This window comes from Gastrolobium bilobum, unplaced genomic scaffold, assembly GCF_033153095.1.
Source record: "Gastrolobium bilobum isolate Gb01-03AN ecotype WA unplaced genomic scaffold, APGP_CSIRO_Gbil_v1 utg2122, whole genome shotgun sequence".
In the NCBI taxonomy this organism is placed as follows: domain Eukaryota; kingdom Viridiplantae; phylum Streptophyta; class Magnoliopsida; order Fabales; family Fabaceae; genus Gastrolobium; species Gastrolobium bilobum.
Window position 1 is genome coordinate 1069848 of NW_026897715.1, and position 22264 is coordinate 1092111.

The 22264-nt window shown below is 35.5% G+C and overlaps 3 protein-coding genes across 3 annotated transcripts; 2 read left to right on the forward strand and 1 right to left on the reverse strand.

Annotated features, from left to right (window-relative positions):
• Nucleotides 1–1184: 1184 nt before the first annotated feature.
• On the forward strand, nucleotides 1185–11349 carry LOC133309460 (inactive glucose-6-phosphate 1-dehydrogenase 4, chloroplastic). Its single transcript, XM_061510242.1, has 12 exons — nucleotides 1185–1323; nucleotides 1434–1671; nucleotides 1793–1971; nucleotides 2733–2827; nucleotides 7395–7509; nucleotides 7626–7831; nucleotides 7961–8069; nucleotides 8165–8202; nucleotides 8343–8463; nucleotides 9938–10140; nucleotides 10602–10802; nucleotides 10925–11349. Exons 1-12 carry the CDS (start codon nucleotides 1234–1236, stop codon nucleotides 11160–11162), a joined length of 1833 nt encoding a protein of 610 aa, XP_061366226.1. The 5' UTR covers nucleotides 1185–1233; the 3' UTR covers nucleotides 11163–11349.
• A 3538-nt stretch (nucleotides 11350–14887) lies between these two features.
• On the forward strand, nucleotides 14888–15886 carry LOC133309530 (uncharacterized). Its single transcript, XM_061510316.1, has 2 exons — nucleotides 14888–14970; nucleotides 15148–15886. Exon 2 carries the CDS (start codon nucleotides 15365–15367, stop codon nucleotides 15716–15718), a length of 354 nt encoding a protein of 117 aa, XP_061366300.1. The 5' UTR covers nucleotides 14888–14970; nucleotides 15148–15364; the 3' UTR covers nucleotides 15719–15886.
• A 1661-nt stretch (nucleotides 15887–17547) lies between these two features.
• Nucleotides 17548–21767, reverse strand: LOC133309492 (GDSL esterase/lipase At1g09390-like). The gene is made up of 5 exons (XM_061510274.1): nucleotides 21497–21767; nucleotides 20044–20232; nucleotides 18907–19061; nucleotides 17959–18223; nucleotides 17548–17780 (listed from the first exon to the last, which is right to left on the reverse strand). Exons 1-5 carry the CDS (start codon nucleotides 21765–21767, stop codon nucleotides 17548–17550), a joined length of 1113 nt encoding a protein of 370 aa, XP_061366258.1.
• Between the last annotated feature and the right edge of the window lie 497 nt (nucleotides 21768–22264).

Genomic DNA, 22264 nt, shown 5'->3' on the forward strand with positions numbered 1-22264 from the left:
TTTATTTTTGCTTCCCCTCATTTTGGTGTTGAACAACAGTAGAATGTTCAGTATTTAAAAATCAAAATCAAAAGTGCGAAATCGAGTGTATGATAAATCTTTTTGTACCTTATACATTAATACATATATTTTTAAATAATTTTATTCACGTTAAATAATAGTATTTTCTCAGGCTTTATTTTTATAAACTTTTAATAAATACTAAGATAAATTTTTGAAAGACTACTTAAAATAGATTTACAATTAAACCCCAAGTATTATCTTTTTTTTTTTTTTTTTTTTTTGGAAAACCCCAAGTATTATCTAATGATTGACATAAAATTCTTATATAAAAAAAAATTATTGTGCAAGTATAATTTTCTTAACAGATTTTGTAAAGACTATACACAATTCTTTTAAAAAAATGATAAACGGTCGTAAGAATGAATTGGTAACAAGTAATGATAACTTTCAAGAAAAGGTCATGTTGGAATCATCATTCTGGCGAAGAAAAAAAAAAGACTATAAAAAAAAGACAAAAATTATAATTAACGATTTAACATATGATAATATATGTGACTATTTTATTTGAACGCAAAAAGAAAAGCATTTGAAAAATGGGAAGGGTAATGTTTCTAAGTTCTTTTTTACAACTCTTATAAATATAACTTTAATTATGTATTTCAGAGATATAAATATTTAAAAATATATTTTCTGAAATATATAATTAAAATTGTACGAGCTATAAACAAAAAAAAAATTGTAAACATAATCTGCCTTTTAAAACATATAATGAGGTACAAAATTTATTTGACTGAGATTAAATCGTAAAATTTAAAGAATGTTCTGCTAAAAAATTACGCATAAATTACTCGTAACTGTGCCGTTAAGTTTTGGTAGGTGGCTCCAACCCATTAATTTATTAATTAATGGATCGATAATGGTATTGTATGACAAGCTGCTTCCACCTACGTCATCTTCGTACATGTACGAATGAATTAAGCCTAATCTACCGAGCCAGCGAAAGATATCGAGTTATGAGTATAAAATTTGGGCCAAGGACCCAAAACTTACTGGGCTGACCCAATCAACCCACTTTTTCTTAAGGAGATTTTCTACGCTGCATCCGGAACCATGAACTCCGATTGCAACCGTGCTCCATTTCATTACTCGGACATGTTTGTTTAATAACTTTAATGTCAGAAAAACACGGTTTAGAGTTTTTAGAGAGATCACAAACACCAAGTCGTAGGAATGTCAGTGTCTTTCTCTTCAACCTCTCTAACATTCTCGGAATCTTCATTCTCATTCCCAAGACCGACCCATCTTGGTCACCCAATCACTGTATGCTTCTGTTTTGTTTTGTTTTGTTTTTTCTTCGAAATTCGTTGCCCCAAATACACTGCTATTTGAATTGGACAGTGAAATTCCCAGAGCATTATTATTTGTTGCAGGGTGCATGGAACAGATTTCATTCAGTTACAGGTGGTGGTGGTCTTGTACTGAATGTTGGAGGTACCAGCTTCTGTCGAAGGTTTCGTGGTTTCAAACTGTGGATACTTGAGAGGCTTAACTTCCAACAAACAAAGCAGTGTAAGAGTAGAAATCACTTCAAAAATAGTATGGCAAAAGATTTATCAAATGAAAAGGGATCACTCTCTCATTCATCCTCAACTCTTCATGTTCCTGATGGTCAGTTAACTATTAATTTACCAATCTAAGCTTCTCTTATTGTTTAGGCTTCCATGTAATTTGTCTTAAGACTTGCAATGTTTCTGAATTTTACTCTCTTTCTGTCGTGATTTTCCCACAGATAAGGTCACTTCCATGGTGTCTCCATCATTACTGCAAACAAGTTCCACCAGCTCTCCCATGGATGATGGTAGAGCACCCTCACTTTGCATTGCTGTCATAGGAGCCACTGGTGAGCTGGCAAGGAGTAAGGTTTTCCCAGCTTTATTCGCCCTGTACTACAGTGGATTTCTTCCTGAGGTACAATAGCTTTTTGTTGGATATTTTTGTTTTTCCACTTAAGACTCCTCGTACATGCATTTCAAAAGTCTCACTTAATATACAAATGTCCTAAAATTGTGTTCGATCCAAGGGAATCGAGGATGTCCAATCAGAGATTGGTGAGTCTATGTGGGATCAATATACTCTCAGATATTTACGAGGAGTAATCTTAGAGGGTTGCAGGGTCACTGTGCATTATGATAAACGGCGTAGTCAGAGAGTGAGGATGTGTGTATAGTGTCAGCTAAGAGAGAGAGCATAAAATGCGTATCTAGTTGGTTTAACCTCTTATTTATAGATGGTTACCCGATAAGAGTGAAATTTTGGACCTCTTAGAAATATTGGGAGCCCAATACTTGATCCACCGGTGATATGGTAAGATTGGTATCTAGGCAAGATTATTTCCTTATCTCTTAGCTATTGTTTGTTATCGGCTATCACGTTATGGGGGACCATTTTGGTCCTCTTAGAAATATTATGGGCCCGTAACAAATTGCATTGGACTGAATCATCCACCTAACGAGCATTTTACTTAAACTAATTGTAGGTTTGTTCTTTTTCCACCCTCAAATTCCATAGCTGTGAATACACAATATATTGGATTCTGGCATGATATTTTAGTCCAAGTATTTTTTTTTACTATGATAAAGAAATTCGAACATATTAAGAGTGCTAATTCCTAGTGAATCTTTACTTTTTTCAATTTGTAATATATTAAATTTGCATTGCGATGTCTGCAGAATGTAGCCATTTTTGGGTATTCAAGGAAGAACATGACTGATGAAGACCTGCGATCCATTATTGCTTCAACATTAACATGCCGAGTTGATCATCAGTATGATTTTTTTATTAATTCCCAAATTGTTACCTTCCTTGCCTTGTTTCCCATTTATTGAAAAGAAGTTTTTGTATATTGATATTGAATAAATTACATGAGTAAGTATTTATACAAGAAAGAATCGCTAAGAATGACTAAGCGATGACTAATCAATCCTATCACAATCCTAATCACAATCAATTCTAATCAATCACAATTAATCCTAATCAATCATAATCAATCCTAATCAATCATAATCAATCCTAATTAATAGGAAATAAAAACGGAAACATGTTTGAATTCTAATTTTCTACACTCCCCCTCAAGTTGGGAGGTAAATATTGATCATTCCCAACTTGCCAATCAAGTCTTCGAATGCTGGACGGTGTAGGCCCTTGGTAAGGACATCTGCCGTTTGCTCTTTGGTTGGAACATATATCAAATGCACACTTCCATCATCTAATTTTTCTTTGATGAAGTGACGATCAACTTCCACGTGCTTTGTTCGATCATGATGCACAGGATTTTGAGCAATGCTAACAGCTGCCTTGTTGTCACAATATAGTTTTATTGGTAGGGAATATGAAATCTTCAACTCTTGAAGAAGTCTTCTCAACCAGATTCCTTCACAAACTCCATGAGCTAAAGCTCGAAATTCTGCTTCAGCACTACTTCTTGCAACCACTGTTTGCTTTTTGCTTCTCCAAGTAACAAGATTTCCCCACACATAGGTGCAATAGCCTGAGGTAGATCTTCTGTCTACTGATGAGCCTGCCCAATCTGCATCAGTGTAGATTTCAATTGTCCTTTTATACCCCTTTTTAAAGAATAATCATCTTCCTGGAGTATTCTTGAGGTATCTAAGCACCCTATAGACTGCACTAAGATGCTTCTCCTTGGGTGAGTGCATGAATTGACTAATCATACTCACCGCAAAGGCAATGTCAGGACGCGTATGAGATAAGTAGATTAGTTTACCAACCAATCGCTGATATTGTTCTTTATCCACCTCATTTCCATCTTCAATACCTAACTTGGTATTAGGTTCCACAGGTGTCTCAGCAGGTTTACACCCTAACATTCCTGTTTCCAACAAAAGATCTAGAACATATTTCTTTTGTGTTAGAGTGATACCTGTTTTGCTCCTAGCAACTTCCATACCAAGGAAATAGTTGAGAGTGCCAAGGTCTTTGAGTTCAAATTGAGCTGCTAGAAATTTCTTCAAGGTGTTCAATTCCTCAATATCATCACCTGTAAGAATTATATCATCTACATATACAATAAGAATAGCAATTTTACCATCCTTAGAGTGTTTGTGGAAGAGAGTATGATCAGTCTGTGCTTGAATGAAGCCTCTTCTTTTGACTGCTTGTGTGAATTTGTCGAACCATTCTCTGGGAGACTGTTTCAATCCATATAGAGACTTTTTTAGTTTACACACTGATCCATTTCCCTTTTCAAAACCAGGTGGAGGATCCATATAGACTTCTTCATGTAAGTCACCATTTAGGAATGCATTCTTCACATCTAACTGTTGCAGAGGCCAATCTAGATTGGCAGCAAGAGATAAGAGAACTCGGATGGTATTGACTTTAGCAACCGGAGCAAAAGTCTCATGATAATCTATCCCATGAGTCTGAGTGAAACCCTTTGCAACCAATCTTGCCTTGTATCTGTTGATGCTATTATCTGCATTGAATTTTATTGTAAACACCCATTTGCATCCTACTGCCTTTTTTCCTTTGGGTAGGGTCACTATCTCCCAAGTTCCATTTCTTTCTAAAGCATTCATTTCTTCAAAGACAGAATCCCTCCATTTTTTATCATTGAGAGCCTCATGTATATTTCTCGGTATCTTTGTACTATCCAACATAGTATTGAAAGCACGAAACCCTGGGGACAACTTTCCATATGAAATATGATTAGAAATAGGATGAGTAGTACAAGATCGAGTACCTTTTCTGAGAGCAATGGGCAAGTGTAGATCATTTTCACCATGACACTCAAGTATTGGGGTGCTGGAACTAGAACATGGTTCAGAATCCTGGCAGTGTAGAGGCTCTGGGTTATTCACACTTTGAGGAGGCTTTCGCCTGCTATAGACTTGTCCCCATTTTGAGGAGGCTCCTGATGGTGAGGATTCTGTAGCTCCCCCTGTTTCTAAAAGTAGAGGTAATACTGTGGCATTAATAGGTTCCCATGACTGATCTTCATCTACTCCTATAGACTCCCCCTGAAGAGAAGTCGAGGGGAAGAAAGGGTCATTCTCAGAAAAAGTGACATCCATAGAGACAAAGACCTTACGAAGAGAGGGTGAATAACACTTATAGCCACGTTGAGTAGGAGAATAACCAATAAAGACACACTGGAGAGACTTAGGATCAAGCTTAGACCGTTGATGGGAGGGAATATGGACAAATACAACACAACCAAATAACTTGAGAGGTAAGGAGGAGACACCTCGGAAGGAAGGGAAGATACGAACAAGACTAGAAAGAGGAGACTGAAATTTCAGAATGCGAGATGGCATTCGATTTATCAGATACGAGGCAGTGAGAACTGCCTCTCCCCAAAGATATTTAGGAACACTCGTGGTAAACATAAGAGCCCGAGCAACTTCAAGGAGATGTCGGTTTTTTCTTTCCGCAACTCCGTTTTGTTGGGGTGTGTCAGGACACGAGCTTTGGTGAAGGATGCCATGTTGGGAAAGATATTCTCCAAGAATAGAGTTAAAATACTCTTTGCCATTATCTGTACGAAGAATTTGTATAGCAACTTGGAATTGGGTTTGAACCATGGCATGAAATTTTTTAAACACGGATGCAGCATCGGACTTATCCTTTAGAAGATACACCCAACAAACTCGAGAATGGTCATCAATGAAGGTAATGAACCATCGAGTACTTGAAATATTTTTAACACGGGCTGGAGCCCATATGTCGCTATGAATTAAGGAAAATGGGGAAGAGTCATGGTGAACTTTAGAAGGATAATGAGCACGAGTATGCTTGGCAAGTTGACAAATATCACAAGAAAACAAACTTGGACTTTTATTAATAAATAAGTTTGGCAACAACTTCTGAAGATAAATAAAATTTGGATGGCCTAGCCTACGATGCCACAGCATAACATCATTACATGAATCAAAAGGAAACATAGAGTTTTTTTCTACGAAAACAGCTTCATGAGTCACATCCTCCTCAAAGTAGTAAAGTCCACCATCCTCTCTAGCACTGCCAATCATCCTCTCCGAGTCCTGTTCCTGAAAAACACAACCATGTGGAAAGAATTTAGCAAAGCAATGCAACTCAGAGGTGAGCTTGCTAATGGAAATGAGATTACAAGTCAGAGAAGGAACATAAAGAACTGATGTCAAAGTAATCAGCTCAGAAAGTTTAATGGTGCCGTGTCCCGCAATCTGGGAAAAACTGCCATCGGCGATCTTGACCCGAGAAGGTTCAGAATATGGAGTGTATGAACAAAACAAGCCAAGATTACCTGTCATATGATCAGAGGCTCCAGAATCAAGGATCCAATGATTTTGACTATCAACATGGAAAGTTGTACCTTGCTGGACCACATGACTAGTGGCCTTAGGAGGTTGCTCGTGGTAATAAAAAGAGTGTTTTGAGGAAGCCATGAATAAAAAGAAGGGTTGACCGTTGATGAAAAATCAAGTTTTGTAAACTTTTGATCTGACCTCTGGAACAGGAAGGGGAGAAGCCGGCGAGAAGGTCTGTGCAAGTCGCGACGGAAAAAAAAAACGTCTGGAAGGCGGCGCGTGGTGGCGCGTGCAGCGGCTGACGGCGATGGGTCCAGCGGCGGTCGACTCGTCGGATCCTTCTGAGTCGAATGGTCACTCACTTTTTTGATCGGAGGTCAGTAAACTAGGTTTCTGTGTTGGACAGATTCAAGGCAGTGTTTAGGAGGTGTTTGACGGTGATGGAAGTGTTTGGATGGTTATTTCAGATTTGAATTAGGGTAGGAACGAACCCGCTCTGATACCATATTGAAAAGAAGTTTTTGTATATTGATATTGAATAAATTACATGAGTAAGTATTTATACAAGAAAGAATCGCTAAGAATGACTAAGCGATGACTAATCAATCCTATCACAATCCTAATCACAATCAATTCTAATCAATCATAATCAATCCTAATCAATCATAATCAATCCTAATCAATCATAATCAATCCTAATTAATAGGAAATAAAAACGGAAACATGTTTGAATTCTAATTTTCTACACCATTCATAGACAAAATCTTTAGCACTGAATCTTACATATGGCAATTTGGGTAGCTGCTTGCTAGGTCATGGTTTATGAAAATTCACTCCCAACTGATAGCAGATAAAATCTCCTGGAACTTTATTTTTACTTGTGAACCTTTATATGTGTTTAATTATCCAATTCCATAGTTGTAAATAATATGGTTCTTTTCATTAGAAAAAGAAAGTTATATATGTCTTACTGACTTGAGAATGAAAGAACAATGTCCAGTTCCATTTATCTTTGTCCTGTGCTTAGTCAATATTGTTCAATATTCTAGCTTTTTGGATAGTGTGAAATACAAAAACTTTCAGCCAGAATTGTGGGGACAAAATAGATGCTTTCCTTGGTAGAACATTCTACATTAATGGAGGCTATGACAACAAATATGGGATGTCCATGCTGAATGCCCAAATGGAGCAAATCGAGGTAATTTTGAACAAATATCACCATGCTTTGAACAAATATCACCGGTATAAATGAAAGTTCTTTTCTACTTGATTGAGTTCCAGTAAACTCTTTCATAAGCTTATTATCTACCTCAGGGAAGATCCAAAACCAACAGGATATTCTACCTTTCTGTGCCACAAGAAGCACTTTTGGATGTTGCTTCATGTGTTGCAAGCAGTGCTCAGACTCAAAAGGGATGGAATCGCGTAATTGTTGAGAAGCCATTTGGCTTTGATGTGCTCTCTTCCCATAGGCTGACACAATATCTTCTTTCAAAGTTTGAGGAAAAGCAAATATACAGGTATTTATTCCATCCTCTCCCCTTCTCACCTATCAGCTCATGCACTCATAGACATGGATGGATGAACCTCTTGAGCACACACAGAAACAGTGTTACATAAATTGGTGATTCATGTCAACCTTTTGTCAGGATTGATCATCTTCTAGGAAGGAATCTCATCGAAAATCTCACAGTTTTAAGGTTTTCAAATCTAGTTTTTGAGCCACTCTGGAATCGTGCTTACATACATAATGTACAGGTCAGCCCCCTTGTTTAATCTGATTAGCATGCCTCAATTCTAGACTTTAACTAATTTAATTGTTGTATTAAAACTGCATAATTAAATTACTGTAGGTGGTATTATCAGAGGACTTGGGCGTGCATCCTGGAAGGTGATCATAGTAGCTGTATTGTAATTTGAGTAAATATAATGCAATATGTTATTCTATACTGAATATGTATAAAGAACTTTTTCCTTCACAAGGAATTGTTTATGATATGATATCAGCTTAGTCCTTTGGTAACCATGCAGGTATTTCAGTGGCTATGGGATTATCCGTGATATTGTTCACAGTCATGTGCTCCAAACAATTGCATTGCTTGCCATGGAACCACCAATAAGCCTTGATGGAGAAGATATTCGAAATGAAAAGGTATACATACAGATTACAGATTATAAACTCTATAAGTTTATAACATACCTAGTGATAGGACTTCAACAAGTGTACCGAGTCATATAAATAATAAAGAGTAATTAAAGTATCATTTTCACAAAGGTCCATGTCACCAACTACTAATTCATGTATTGAAGCTATTTGGATAAATATGAAATGGTTTAAAGGGAGTTCTATTTGAATGAAAGTAAACAACTGAAAGTAATACTTGTTTTTTGAATTAAGTAAATTGAATGACAAGATAAAAAATGAACCCAAAAGATTAAGCAATGAGATAGGAAGCTGGGGTTGGATTTCACTTAGTTCGTCCTTGGACAAACCAAATTTAGATTTCCTTCAAGCTCTTAATCTTAAGAGGATGGTCGAATTCCTAATTGTAAGTTAATAACCTATTCCTTTGTATATTAATCCTCTTTTAATCAATTATGATTATCTATGCTAGTAAGATGGAATTCTGGAAAGACCACATGCATAGCAATCATCTGTTCGTAGATCTATGCTAGACATGGGGATTAGATCAAGATGCATTATCAGACAACAATTTTCCTATTGTAAGCATGATCACCAAATCATTTCATGAACGGCAACTTCACAAAAAGCATTAAGAATATAACTAATCACTCAATTAGTGAAGAAGATGCTTGAATTGAATCGAAATATGAGATACATCCAATTCAGCTCAAGTTACTTGACCCTAGCTAGAGAAGTTTAGCTAAACATGATTAAAGAAAGAAAAACAGAAGGAAGAGATGAACTCCATAGTTAAATTGACGGGGAATTGGAGATCCATTTACCTTCCAATAGTAAGGATTTCTTCCTTCCCAATTAAGCTGCACTGTACTTGCTTCCTTCTCTGTTCAACCCCTGATCCAATCTGTCTTTTTAGATTTGTCCTTCTGTCCTTTTATACTGACAGACAAAAATAACTGTCACTGCCTCAGTTGTGACATTCTAGTGCTCAGGTGCTGCCGTGGGGTACTTTGAAGTTTGAAGCATGCAGGCACCACTTAAGCACTGCCCGTTGGATGCTGAGGCACTGACTAACTAGCACTTATGCCCTGGCTATCCCGTGAGTATTTGTCATTTTCCCGATTTGCACCTAGGTGCTGGCCTTCTGGTGCTTTGGCATTAGAATCACAGCTTGCTTTTCCAGTGAATTCTTAGTTCTTCCACCTATTCATGCCTTTCCTTCTTCCCTTCTTGTATTAACTTCAAGTTAAAGAAGCAATATAAGAAAAATTACCTAACTGACGTGCAAAAAATGCAAAATTCTAAAGGAATTACTCTAAAACATACTTAACTACACTTAAACAACAAATACACTAATACTATATTTAATCTTAGTTACGGACAACTTTTTCTTAAGATATTAGGGCCGTTTTTCACAAATGACAACTTCAAAGATGCTTTCCACATTATCACCCAGTAGCTTTAGTAACAAGCTTCTTTTCAGGTCAAGGTTCTGAGGTCAATTCGCGAATTGGAGCCTAAAGATGTCATTCTTGGCCAGTATAAAGCAAGTAGCAGAGACAAGGTTGATGTTTGCTTAAATGGTCTGACACCTACTTATTTCGCTGCTGCACTTTACATTGACAATGCACGGTGGGATGGCGTGCCATTTTTGGTTAAAACGGGCTTGGGACTCATCAAACACCAGTAAAAATCATTATCTTTTGTCAACTTTTTTTAGATGTATATTTTTTATGTACTAGATTAGATATTTAGATTCCCTGGCATGATTATTCCTGTTCCAATAATTTCTTCTTATCACAGTGAGTTTAGGTCTTCTAGCCAGGGAGTGTATTGAGCCTGTAACAATTATAAAATTTCCAATCCGAAAAAGCGATCAAATAAAAGGGAAAAGGATGGTATGATTTGTTATTATTTGATCGTCATTCTGGGAAAGGATGAATAGTACCAACTTCCTTTCCGGCCCCAAGGTCTTAACTTATACACAGAAGAAATATTGGAAATCCAATATTTTCTTTTGGATATGTTTGCATGCAATAATTCCTTTGAAACATATAATTTATGGGCTTATGTAGAATTTGTCTGAAATTTAGTGGTTCAAATGTTATGTTATTTGCTCACCCAAGCTAGAAAATATATTAATGCAGAATGGAGATACGGATTCAATTTCGTCACGTTCCAGGAAATGTTTACCATGAATGCATCGGGCATAACGTTGACCGTGCCATAAATGAGCTCATTCTTCGTGATGTTCCTGATGAAGCTATGGTGGTGAGAGTTAACAATAAGGTTCCAGGATTAGGCTTACAACTGGACTCTTCAGAATTAAATTTGCTTTACAAGGACAAGTAAGCACTTAAATGTTGGATTATTTGTTTACGTTACACTTGCACTTTGACCAAACGATGCAAAGCATGCTAGTGTGACAATATCATTTATTTAGCTGCTGGTTGTTTCATTAATGTTGTAGGTACAACATGGAGGTGCCGGATTCATACGAGCATCTTCTGCTTGATGTCATTGATGGTGATAACCATCTTTTTATGAGAAGTGATGAGGTGGCAGCTGCGTGGAACATTCTAACTCCAATTCTGAACGAGATAGACAAGGACAATATTTCAGTCGAGCTTTATGAGTTGGGGGGTCGCGGTCCAGTTGGGGCATACTACCTATGGGCAAAACACGGTGTCCGTTGGTTAGAGGACTAGCATTTCACTCTTTCTTTCTTCTTATAACTTGTTATATAATAAACTATAAAAAAGGACAACCTCATAAGGACTTTTGATTTTCCCGGACCCAACCTCATAAGGACTACCACGGCTTTGTAATAAGTATTTTGGAAGAAACTTCAACGGATGAATTGCTTCATTTTTGTATTTTATCGACAATTGAATATTAGGCGATCATATAATCTTGAAAAGTGTAGATTTTGACTGAATTTTGAGAGGAGAAAGGAAGAAAAGAAATCAAAGAAAAATAAATGGAAGGAATTGGCTTGGTGGGCTAACTCGTCTCACCTGTCAAACGGTGCAGTGGGACAGACTCAGTTTTTGGTGGGTTGATGGTGAATATAGATAGAACGAGACGGGTCGGTGTAAAATAGGCTCGCAATGACGGCTGATCCGTCCAGTCCGCCAAACAGGACGTGACGGGTCGAGATTTTTAGCCCACTTTTAAAAGCGAAGCGAGTTGATTCATTTTTTGATGTGTTGATGGCCGCCTCATCTACTTTGTCACCTCTGGGAAAAGCCAAGAGAGCAAGGTTAAACAATTGATGTATTCTCTTTCTTTTATAAATTTTCAGAGAAAAAAAGAAGTGTGAGAAGGATCAATTTTTCTAAGATATTAAGTAACCTTGTGTTAAAATTTAATTTTTTTTATTGAAAAAGTATGGACAGCAACGTTCAACTCCGAACTACTTCGTTCATGGATTCCTTATCCTGAATGTTTAAAAGGAGGTGAAGGCCATGCTTGATTTTATATCTCTGACAAGTTGACTTTCTAAACTTATCCTTCCTTCTGTATGGTGGGTAGGTCCTGTTGCTAGCCACTTTCAGCGTGACGGTAACTCAAGCCTATCCAAAGGCTATGTCAAATGACGGTAACTTTACAATCATGAGAAAAAAATGGAATTCATAATAAGACTAGACAAATTAATGGAGCAATAAGATTTTCAGTGGAAAAAGGGAAGAGGGTATGGCACGTGGATAATCCTTGCCTTTTTTTATTGCACTTTAGGGGTTGCATCATTCAAGATCATGAGTTGGCGTTGCATACATCCATACCTACATCATGGAACGCGTACGAATCGGATTTTAGTTCCCCCAAGGAAAGCACGGTGGTCCTTCACTCCTTCGTGTTCATCTTTACACTACAATGGGGAATACATAATTCCCACCTATCAATTTATAACAGTTAATTAAATCATTGAGTCAAATCATCTTGGACTAGAGGGTTTTTTTAGCCCTTTTGTTATTTATTAATTAAAAAATAATTATATTGCCCCTATACTAAAATTATATATCAATCTGCTCCTATTTAATCGATTATGTTATTTTTTAATTAATTAAATCATGTAATCGATTACAAAAATGACTTAATCAATTAAAAAATTCATATTTAGCGGTTGACTGATAATGTAATCAATTACATCATTATAAAATTAGGTAATATTTTGAAAGATCATAACTTTTGGCTCAGGAATACGAATCAAGAGATTTTTTTTTATTTCACATAATTTTTTGAGATTTACGCTAATTCCCAAGGTAGGGGCTTTTAGTATCACAAAACCTATTAGCATTATAGATTTAATTGTATGAAAGACATGTTGCTTGAGGCCACCAAACTATTTGCCACTATCACTGACATTGAATTTCGTTGTCAAAACAGTTAGATTGCTGTCAGGCAGTCTGAAACTCGATGGAGTAGCAGCGAGTGTAATGCGGCATAAAATTTACGATAGTTTACTGTAAAACTTCGAACAACTATATTTTTTTACCCAGGTATCCGAATCAGATAATTTTTATGTTGTTTCATATAATTTTCCAGTGCATAGATTTCAAAAGTTACGTGGAATAAAAAAAAAATCATTTGATTCGGACTTCCGAACCAAAAACTATGGTCTTCCAAAATTTTACCTTAATTTTATGATAATGTAATCGATTACATCATTAGTCAATGGTCAAACATGGATTTTGTAATCGATTAAAAAATCAATATAAATCGATTAAAAAGGGACAGATTGATATATAATTTTGGCACATGATAAAATAATTTTTTAATTAATAAAGGACAAAAGAGTAAAAAAAAAAACCTTAGACTAAACCTATTTTTTAAAATAATTATGGACATTGACTTGGTTTGCTCGCACTTAAGACTTGACATTGGTCCACTAAGCAATAATAAATAAATCAACGAAAGTTTGTTCTTTACTTTTCTTCTCAAAAATCCAAGTTGCTTTATATATATATGGATTATATTTTCTTATGCAACATGATATATGTTCATGTTGCACTCACAATTTTATGTGAGTTCCATTGTACGGAAAAAGAAAAAAAAATTAAAGTGGGATCCATGCCTTTTTAAGTGTGTAGGAGAGAGTTATTGTCTCATGTGACAATTGACATGAGATTAATATTTTTCTTTTATATATATAATCATTAATTTACATTGATAAAAAAATAATAAGTATTACCTTTAATTTTAGTACATGTAATAATAAATTAGAACCATTAAAATTAGAAGCAAAACTTATTATTTTATGGGATCTATTAATCTCATATTGCATGAGATAATTATCTCATGCAACAGAGATAAAATTGTGGGGTCCACTACTTTTCAAAAAAAAAAAATGGACCCCACTATTTTGTCTCTGTTACAACATGAGATAATTATTTCTCTTATTTTATATCGGTATAAGTTACTTTTTCATATATATATTCTCAAGATAATAACATCCAAGTTGTGAACATTATTAAATAAATATCTTGTTTGACGTACAGTTGAGATTACATTACGAACCAGAGAAACTAATTTCAATCTGATGATGATATTGTGACGAACGGGTTGAGACATGCATAATTAATTAAGGAACAAAGTTTCCCTTGGTAATTGTTTTTTATGGGGTCATCATCACCTACCAAGTATTCCCTTGAGTGAATCCATCTCCGCACAAGATGCCACATCATTTACCATAAAGCAGTCGTGACGCACTATTGTGAAGGTGGAAATATTACGTCATTAGATGACACATATACATCCATATGCATGTTCAATGCTTTCAAACAATTTATCTGTACCAACTTACCATCCTACCCTCATTTTCATTGCTCATTTTTTTCATCCTCAGGGGCATTCTTGTCAATCCAGTAATCTGTCTAGCAATTAAAATCACACGCGTTTTTCTTTATTTTTATTATCTCTTTTGCTATTCAATCAAACACGGTTTTGGTTCATTGAACTCAGTACGCAATTCATTTGTTGACTCAACTCGTTTCTCAACTACATTGAAGCTTGTATTTTGTTGGGACATGGCACGCACACACATAATTGTAAATCAAAAAGAGAAAAAAAAAATAGAAACACATATTTAACCTGATTCATTTGATATGGATTACATCCAATAATATTTTTTTTTGTGTTTTTCTCATCACACTTATTATAGTACTCACTACTCAATTTATAAGGAGAATATAAACAAGTTTAAAAACTCTAAATAAGAGCAGCTATTTATGGTTCCAAACATAAATTACTAAAATAAAATAAATCAAAGATCTACAGCAAAATTAGACCTCCACGGTTCCGTCAACAAGGGTTGTGATCCGAATGCAAAGTATAAATTCTTATTTAGAGCCAACATGCGGTGGCATAGGTGGCTAAGGAGTCGGCCCATACCTCAAAAAGGCGTGAGTTCGATTCCCTTTGGTCGCTTTGAGGTTTATGTTGGTGGATAAACTGTAAAACAGACTTTCTTTCCATCTTCCCTAACGTAAATCCTTATAGAGCTAGATTGAACAGGTCTGCTCTAACCCTGACTCTAGTGGATTACATACCGATGTCTCTCTTGCCCTAACTTTTTTGTACTAAAAAAAAATTCTTATTTAGATTGTTCGCTTCACTTCCACTCTTTCTTTTGTAGGTGATTGACCAAGTCATTCAGCTAGTTATTTATAGTACTGTTCACTTCACTTGTAGGTCATTGACCAGGTCATTCAGCTACCAATTATATCATGTTGTAGGGCAAAAGAAGAAGAAAAGGAGAGGAAGGACTCATATTTCCATATTCTATTATCCTGTTATTATATATATATATATAGGTAACTAGCTACATAATCCTCGCTATATTCTTGATTTTCTATACGGCTTATATACTCTCAGGTCAGCCAGTGTGTTGATACATTAATTAAGCAGCATGGAAGGAGAAAGAAGGAAGAGAAAATTAGAGAATGAAGAAGAAAACGAGGAGCAGAAGATGGAAAAGTTCCTTGCTTTGATAAAGAGCACAAAAGATGTACGCGATCTCCTCTCTAAGGAAAAAAAGGAAAAGGGTATTTGGAATCCAACGTTTCAACCAGAAGATTTCATTGATTATAGAGAATTCGGAAAGCGTAATATTTCAGCTCCTCATGCAGCAGGTCCTTCGGAGAAAGAGAAAGAGGTGAAAGAATATTTGCCAGAAGCACCCATAGCAGCGGCGGCGCCGGCAACCGAAAATGAAGAGAAAGAGAAAGCAAGTGATCATTTAGACTTAAATCTTTCTTTATAATATACCATATATATGATGGATTGGCTATGATTTGCTTACCTTGATGTGTCTTAATTAGTAATTCAGTTTTCATTGCTATTACATGATTGATCATATAGCTGTTGTACATCGGAAAAGAACCATCAAGCTTTGTAAATTACTGTCTCGGATTTTTCATGTGCTGTTTTATCTTTCGTGTGGACTGCGTATGTTTAATTACAAGCATTTTAATCAATCATTGAAAACCTACAAAACATATATAGTAGTTCCATAGTACTTAGAATAACTTGTGACTACTTAGGTAAGGAGCTATGTTCTTGAATTATTCATTTGAGCATTGGGCTTTGTTCTCCTAAATGCATCATAATTCATTATGATGTCTTGAATAGTGTCTTGAAATCGTCAATGAAATAATTTAGTCTTAATTATTGCAACATAGCGCGAATGAATCCTCGTGAAAATGTGATCATGTTATTTGATATGAGTGGTTGTGATCAAATAACCTGACCACATGACCACTTTTTCACATGAGAGGATCCAAATCCAACATAGCTAAGTTAAAGGGATAAAATTTAATAGTTGGCACTTGTTAGAGTATAATATAAACCAGTAAAGAAACTCTCACTTAACAACTTAAGCTTCTGGGTTGAATTGGTTCTTTACATGGTATCAGAACCCCCGGATTCGATCCTCACCGCCTCCCACTTTCTCTTGTGGAATTTTCTTAGCACAGTTAGGTAGCTTGTGCATTATCCATATAAACCATTAAAGAGACCCTCATCTAACAACTTAAGCTTTTATAGCACTAGTTAATTTTTTTTTTGCCGTGACTCATTTATCTTTCTAGCTCCTCCGCCACTGATTACAAGTTACAAATAGCAATTACACGAGGATAACTAGCTCCATATATTTCACTCTGGGTCATAGAGTAAATGATTGAACAATGACAACTCCATAACGGCAAGACAACTATTATGCGCTGCCTTCAAAATAGGGGACCAAGTTCGGAAGCCTACAAACCACGTAGATCCCAGTTGAAGCATAGTTTCTGTACAGTAAATGAAATTTGGGAAGTGAGGGAAAAAGGAAAGGAAAAAAAAGACAAACCCGTCAACAACTCGGCATGTGCTCAACTTGGAAATGATTTACAATAGTGCATAGTTGGGAATTGAATGAAATTATGTTGAATTGGGGGAGTAAACAATATATTATAATGAAAAAATTCCTAGGTGTTACCTGAGAAAGAAATACTGTGTTATTTAATATATATCACCTTAATTATAACTTTTGAATAACAGTTATTTAGTGGAAAGATTTTTTTCAATCTTTAATTTTTAGGTTTAGAGGAAAGATTTTTAATTACTGAATGTGTAAAACTTGGGAGATACTGTTAGTAAAAATATAAGTACAAGAAAAAAAAAATCACATAATTAGATTATATACATATTTAATTCCTTTTGTTTATTTCTCAACACTTTAATAGCAATCTCTCTTTACCCAAAAAAAAAATAAAAAATAGCAATCTCTCTCCCCCATAAATGAGATGATAAAGGAAGAAAATTTTAAGGATAGGTCCAGCCTATATTTTCTGTGGCCTACCCTTTAATATCAATTGTTTACATATAACATCATACATCCCCGTTGGGAAATAAAACAAATGTCTGGCTTACATGGGCCAGTTTTACAGCCCAATTGCATGGCCCTCATTTTTTAGTGTTTCAGCGTGAGCTGGCTAATGAATAATGACAATTGACAAACACTGTTCATAGAGAACTAACAGAGATGGTAAGACAGCAACTTATGAACTAACTAACCGTAGAATCAATTAATAGCGTGCGAAAACATGATAATCAGTGGCGGCAGAAGAAATCAAAAGGTGTCGGTGGTGTTGAATAAGCCATGGAAAGTATCCTAGAAGCTATCAATGTATTTGCAGCCTCAGTATGATGGATTCCATCCCAATTCACATACCGAGATCCTTCTTCACAAACCTGATAACCAGGTTGACCACATGTCACCCTTACGTCAAAATTGTAAGGAGGACCTCCATAACCGCAGCATACCATCAATGGATTTGAGAAACCTAATCAATAATGCATTTAAAAACTCCATCACAATCATATGGTAATATCAACAATGTTTTCCAAAGGAAGATGCAATAACTTAGAAGTCAAGAAAACTTGATTCAGATTAGCATCATAATTGCGAATGGAATAATAATCAATACTTTTAAATGAGAAGAAAGTGCTTGCGTGGATTACCATATTTGGTGGCATTTGTGATGAGGTCATACTTAATGGCAAAAATATCAACATAGACTAAAGTAGCATCCTTCAATTCAGTTCTTAGTTTCTGACTCAAACGTTGCAGCGCTTCATTAAACAATCTTGCAGCAGAGTTATAACTAGAAAGACATCCGAATGAATCCAGATCCTTCTTTTGAGCCAGTGCAAGTATTTTAGGAAGACATCCCAAGGGCCCGGTGTTGTGAACCCAAAACTTCCTGGCACCTTCATTATGCAAATTCTGCATACAGATAGAGGAACCAAGCATCATACTCTATGAATGTTAAATAAGTCAATGCAGAAAAAATAACACGATCAAGAGGTTTTGGACAAAATGGCTTGCGTCAGATCAATCTATGCATACCAAGAATCTTATAGTAGAAACTCAATATTTGGGAAACGAGGAAGTGAATTTACTTAACACTGAATTGTATATAAATACAATCGGGTGGCATATGGAACCAATAATGAGCTATGACAGAAAGTCTAACTACGAGTAACTGTAAAACCAACAATGCTACTTGGGAAGAAGACAGTTAAAAGCTGACATGTCCCCTCCATGCATGCTTCTGGAAGTTGAGAAAAATGAATTACAAAGTATTTATTCAACAAAGTACCGGTTGTGATTTTGGGAGGATATTTAGTAGTTGTGGTACCCATTTCTTCTCTCTTTATATATAATCAAGTGACTTCTGATAAAGAATTTCAAAGCATGCATCATAAACACAACGAAACTTTGCTGATGCAAAGAAAATCTCATAAATAAATTAGAAGAAAAGGAGAAATTATATTTTTGGTCATAAAGGATGAGCAAGAGAATTGGGATCACACCTGAATCACCAATACTAATAAAGATAAACAATCAGTTTCATATATAATTAATAAGCAAGTTTACTCAATAATTTTAAAGAACACTACACTGACATTAACAGCATTCTCGATTTCAGTGATAATTGCTGGGATCCTCTTGATGACTTGCGCATATGACAGATTTTTGGAAAATGAATCAGCAAGGTCGTTTTGCCCAATATCAATCAAGTAGAGTGCATCCCGGAAGCCCTCATCATTGATCAAATTTCCTGCACCTATAAGTTTGTAGTGCAATCAGTTAGTTTTTTCTTTTGTGTTTTACCGGCAAATGAATATTGAACAGATTTACTAGCATAACATTCACTCCAATCCCATAGCTATTATGTGATAACTCAAGTTGATGTACATGTAAATATATCAATGAATCAGGCATAATTCATCGACCAACAAAAAACTAAGTTTAATACATAATATTTGTCAGAACTCAAATGAGATATTGATTATCACAATAAAACTCCCTCAATAATAGGTATATTATATATAATGCTTCAATTCTGTTTATACCATTGAGTATTGACCATTCTTTTTCTTAATCAAATTGCTGCTTCAATGATCAGAAACAAATAGAGTATCTAAGTCACACTAGATATATACCTGGTTTAAACTCATGAAAGTGAATATGAATACATATTCCAGAGATAAATATGACAGATTAAACCTTTACCGAGTGTCTAAAATCAGTATTGAGCATGCATACTAATAAGAGGAAAACACAGATAGCAGTCAAATATTTAAAACAAGGGCCACAAAGACTGTACAATGTCAACAGATGTAAAGAACCTTGGGATACACCACCCCAAAAGCTAGCTCAAAGGGTGGGAGTGTCCAAGGCCTTATAAACTCCACATTAGTTGCACATACAACCAATGTGAGACTATATATCTCAACACGTCCCCTCACACGAAAGCCCTTTGGGCTTGAAGCGTGGACAATGCAACAGGCCCAACCTACCTGTGCTAAGAAACGCCACAAGAGAAAGTGAGGGGCGGCGAGGCTCTGATACCATGTAAAGAACCTTGGGATACACCACCCCAAAAGCTAGCTCAAAGGGTGGGAGTGTCCAAGGCCTTATAAACTCCACATTAGTTGCACATACAACCAATGTGACAACCAATGTGAGACTATATATCTACAACATATTTTATCTAATTTTTTTCAAAGTTAAGGAAATAAATAGTGAAGGAAAGTTACCTGAGGTAACAAGTTCTAGGGTACGAGCTTTAAAATGCCGGAACTGCATGACCTGTATATTTAAAGAGAAAGGAACATATTTGGGGAGGGTAGAGGACCCCACCACTGCAAAGTTTGCTCCATTTGTGAATGTGGATCCAGACAAGGCGTCCAAGTATGGAGTCAAAAAGCTTATATTCAAACTTTGGCCTGCAAATGTTGGAAGGAAAATATTTTCAGATTGAAGGATATTTGGATATACAATATGAATCTTGCATCTTTGCATCCCAATTCCTCATCAATCAGTTTTCACAGGCAGTATTTTCTTTATTACCTCCATTTGTCAGTAAAAATTATTTTCAAACAGTAAAATACATGGTACAAATTGCACAGTAGTACTTTAACAGGATTTGAATTCTCTCTTATTAGCTACTAACATGGCAGGACTCACCATTATTTGGTAAAATCTATTGATTTTGATTTTGTCTTTTCTCTTATAGTATGACCTTGTCACCATAGTTGGGACTTGGGAGGATCCAGATCCATTTTTACATATATTTGCTATCATCCCAGGATCTTTTACTATTTTTATCAAAATATAAGCACATCTAGAGTAGAGTGCATGCAATATTGAACAAAATTCTTGACTATAAATCACAAAAAAAAAAATTTATTTATTCGAAAAGTTCCCGTGCTTCGATGGTCATCAACAGAACATCACTTAATTTGGTCATGCTTTCTTTTTTTCTTTTCTTTTCTTTTCTTTTGTCTTTTTCCTTAATCTAAAGATTCTAAACATTGGGAACGCAAATTAGATTGGTTATAGACCTATAAATTACCAATATCTTTCAAAATTTAAGAAGTTTATGTTATCCCTAATTTCTACATTAATCTATTATGCTTTTGTGTTTGATTAAGGGAAAAAAAAATTCTGAATATTTGCCTTCCTTTATTATTAAAAAAAAAAAATCAGATGTAAAACAATATTTAGAAATTGAAAAAAGGAATGGTAAGAAAGGACATATTGGGAAATTTGAGTTTCCAAGATCCGTTAGTCTTGAAATGAAACCGCAAGAGATGGGCGCATCATGGGTTCGTTCGGACACAAGATCGAAGATATCGAAAGCGTGGGCCCTACATGAGGCCACCAATAAAACAAAACTCACCGTCGGATCCAGATCAACAATAGACGGCCAAGATGGACTAAGAGCATTGTTTGTCAAATCTAACGACAACGTATTCGTATCCCCCCCTACCATATATCACTCTCCAATAATGACTAATGACGTCGATCTATTCTTGTATTAATACTAATATACTACTTTGCATTGTTAATTATTAATTATAATAAAGTTCAAACATATGAAAATGAAATGCTTGGACTTGAGAGTATTGTGTTGTGTGTCTCTGTGATTTAAATAACGTAAGTAAAATAAAAATGAAATTGCGAAGGGAACTATTACACTACACTTACAGAGTAGGTCGATGACGAGGCGTCCATCGGACAAGCGACCAGTGGATCTGTGAAAGAAAGTGCGACCATTCGGAAAATTGATTGGGAAACCGAGTCCAGAGGCGAGTCCACCCGTGTCCGAGTTGGAATCGCCGAACACGAATACAGATGCAGGCTTATCGCACTCACCCACACCCACAGCTGAAGAACAAGTTAGTAGCAGCAATACAAACAGAAATCGTAGCAGCAGCAATGAGAATGCAACACTCCCAGAGACACCGTTAGAAGCCATACTTTGTTGTCGGTTTGGACTTGCCAATAAAACCCTTCTAATTCTACTTGTCCTTTTTTATACGCGTATGATATACGATTTGTAATTTTATTCTATATAAATTTTTAGACAATCATAATAATGATATTTTTTAAGCGCTTTTTCTTAGTTCCTACCACTGCTAACCTACTGAGATTATTACATATTTATTCCGTTATTGTTGTTAAATTTCATTTTAAGTGTCTTTGTGATCTGTTTTACAACTGAATTAGCTTACGTATTGAATAAAAAACACGTTGTAATATATTTCTTTTGAGAAAAAAGGTTGTGATAAAAAAACAGGTCTTCCCATATTCAATTGATCCGAAATTATTTTAAATTTTCTAATATTTTAATTTTTATATAATAATCAATGATGAAGTGAGGAAACGGTTGGGTGAACGATCGACTCGCCCCCTTATAAATTCATAAAAATCTTTAATTGTAACTGTAATTTCTAATTTTTTGTCATAAAAATA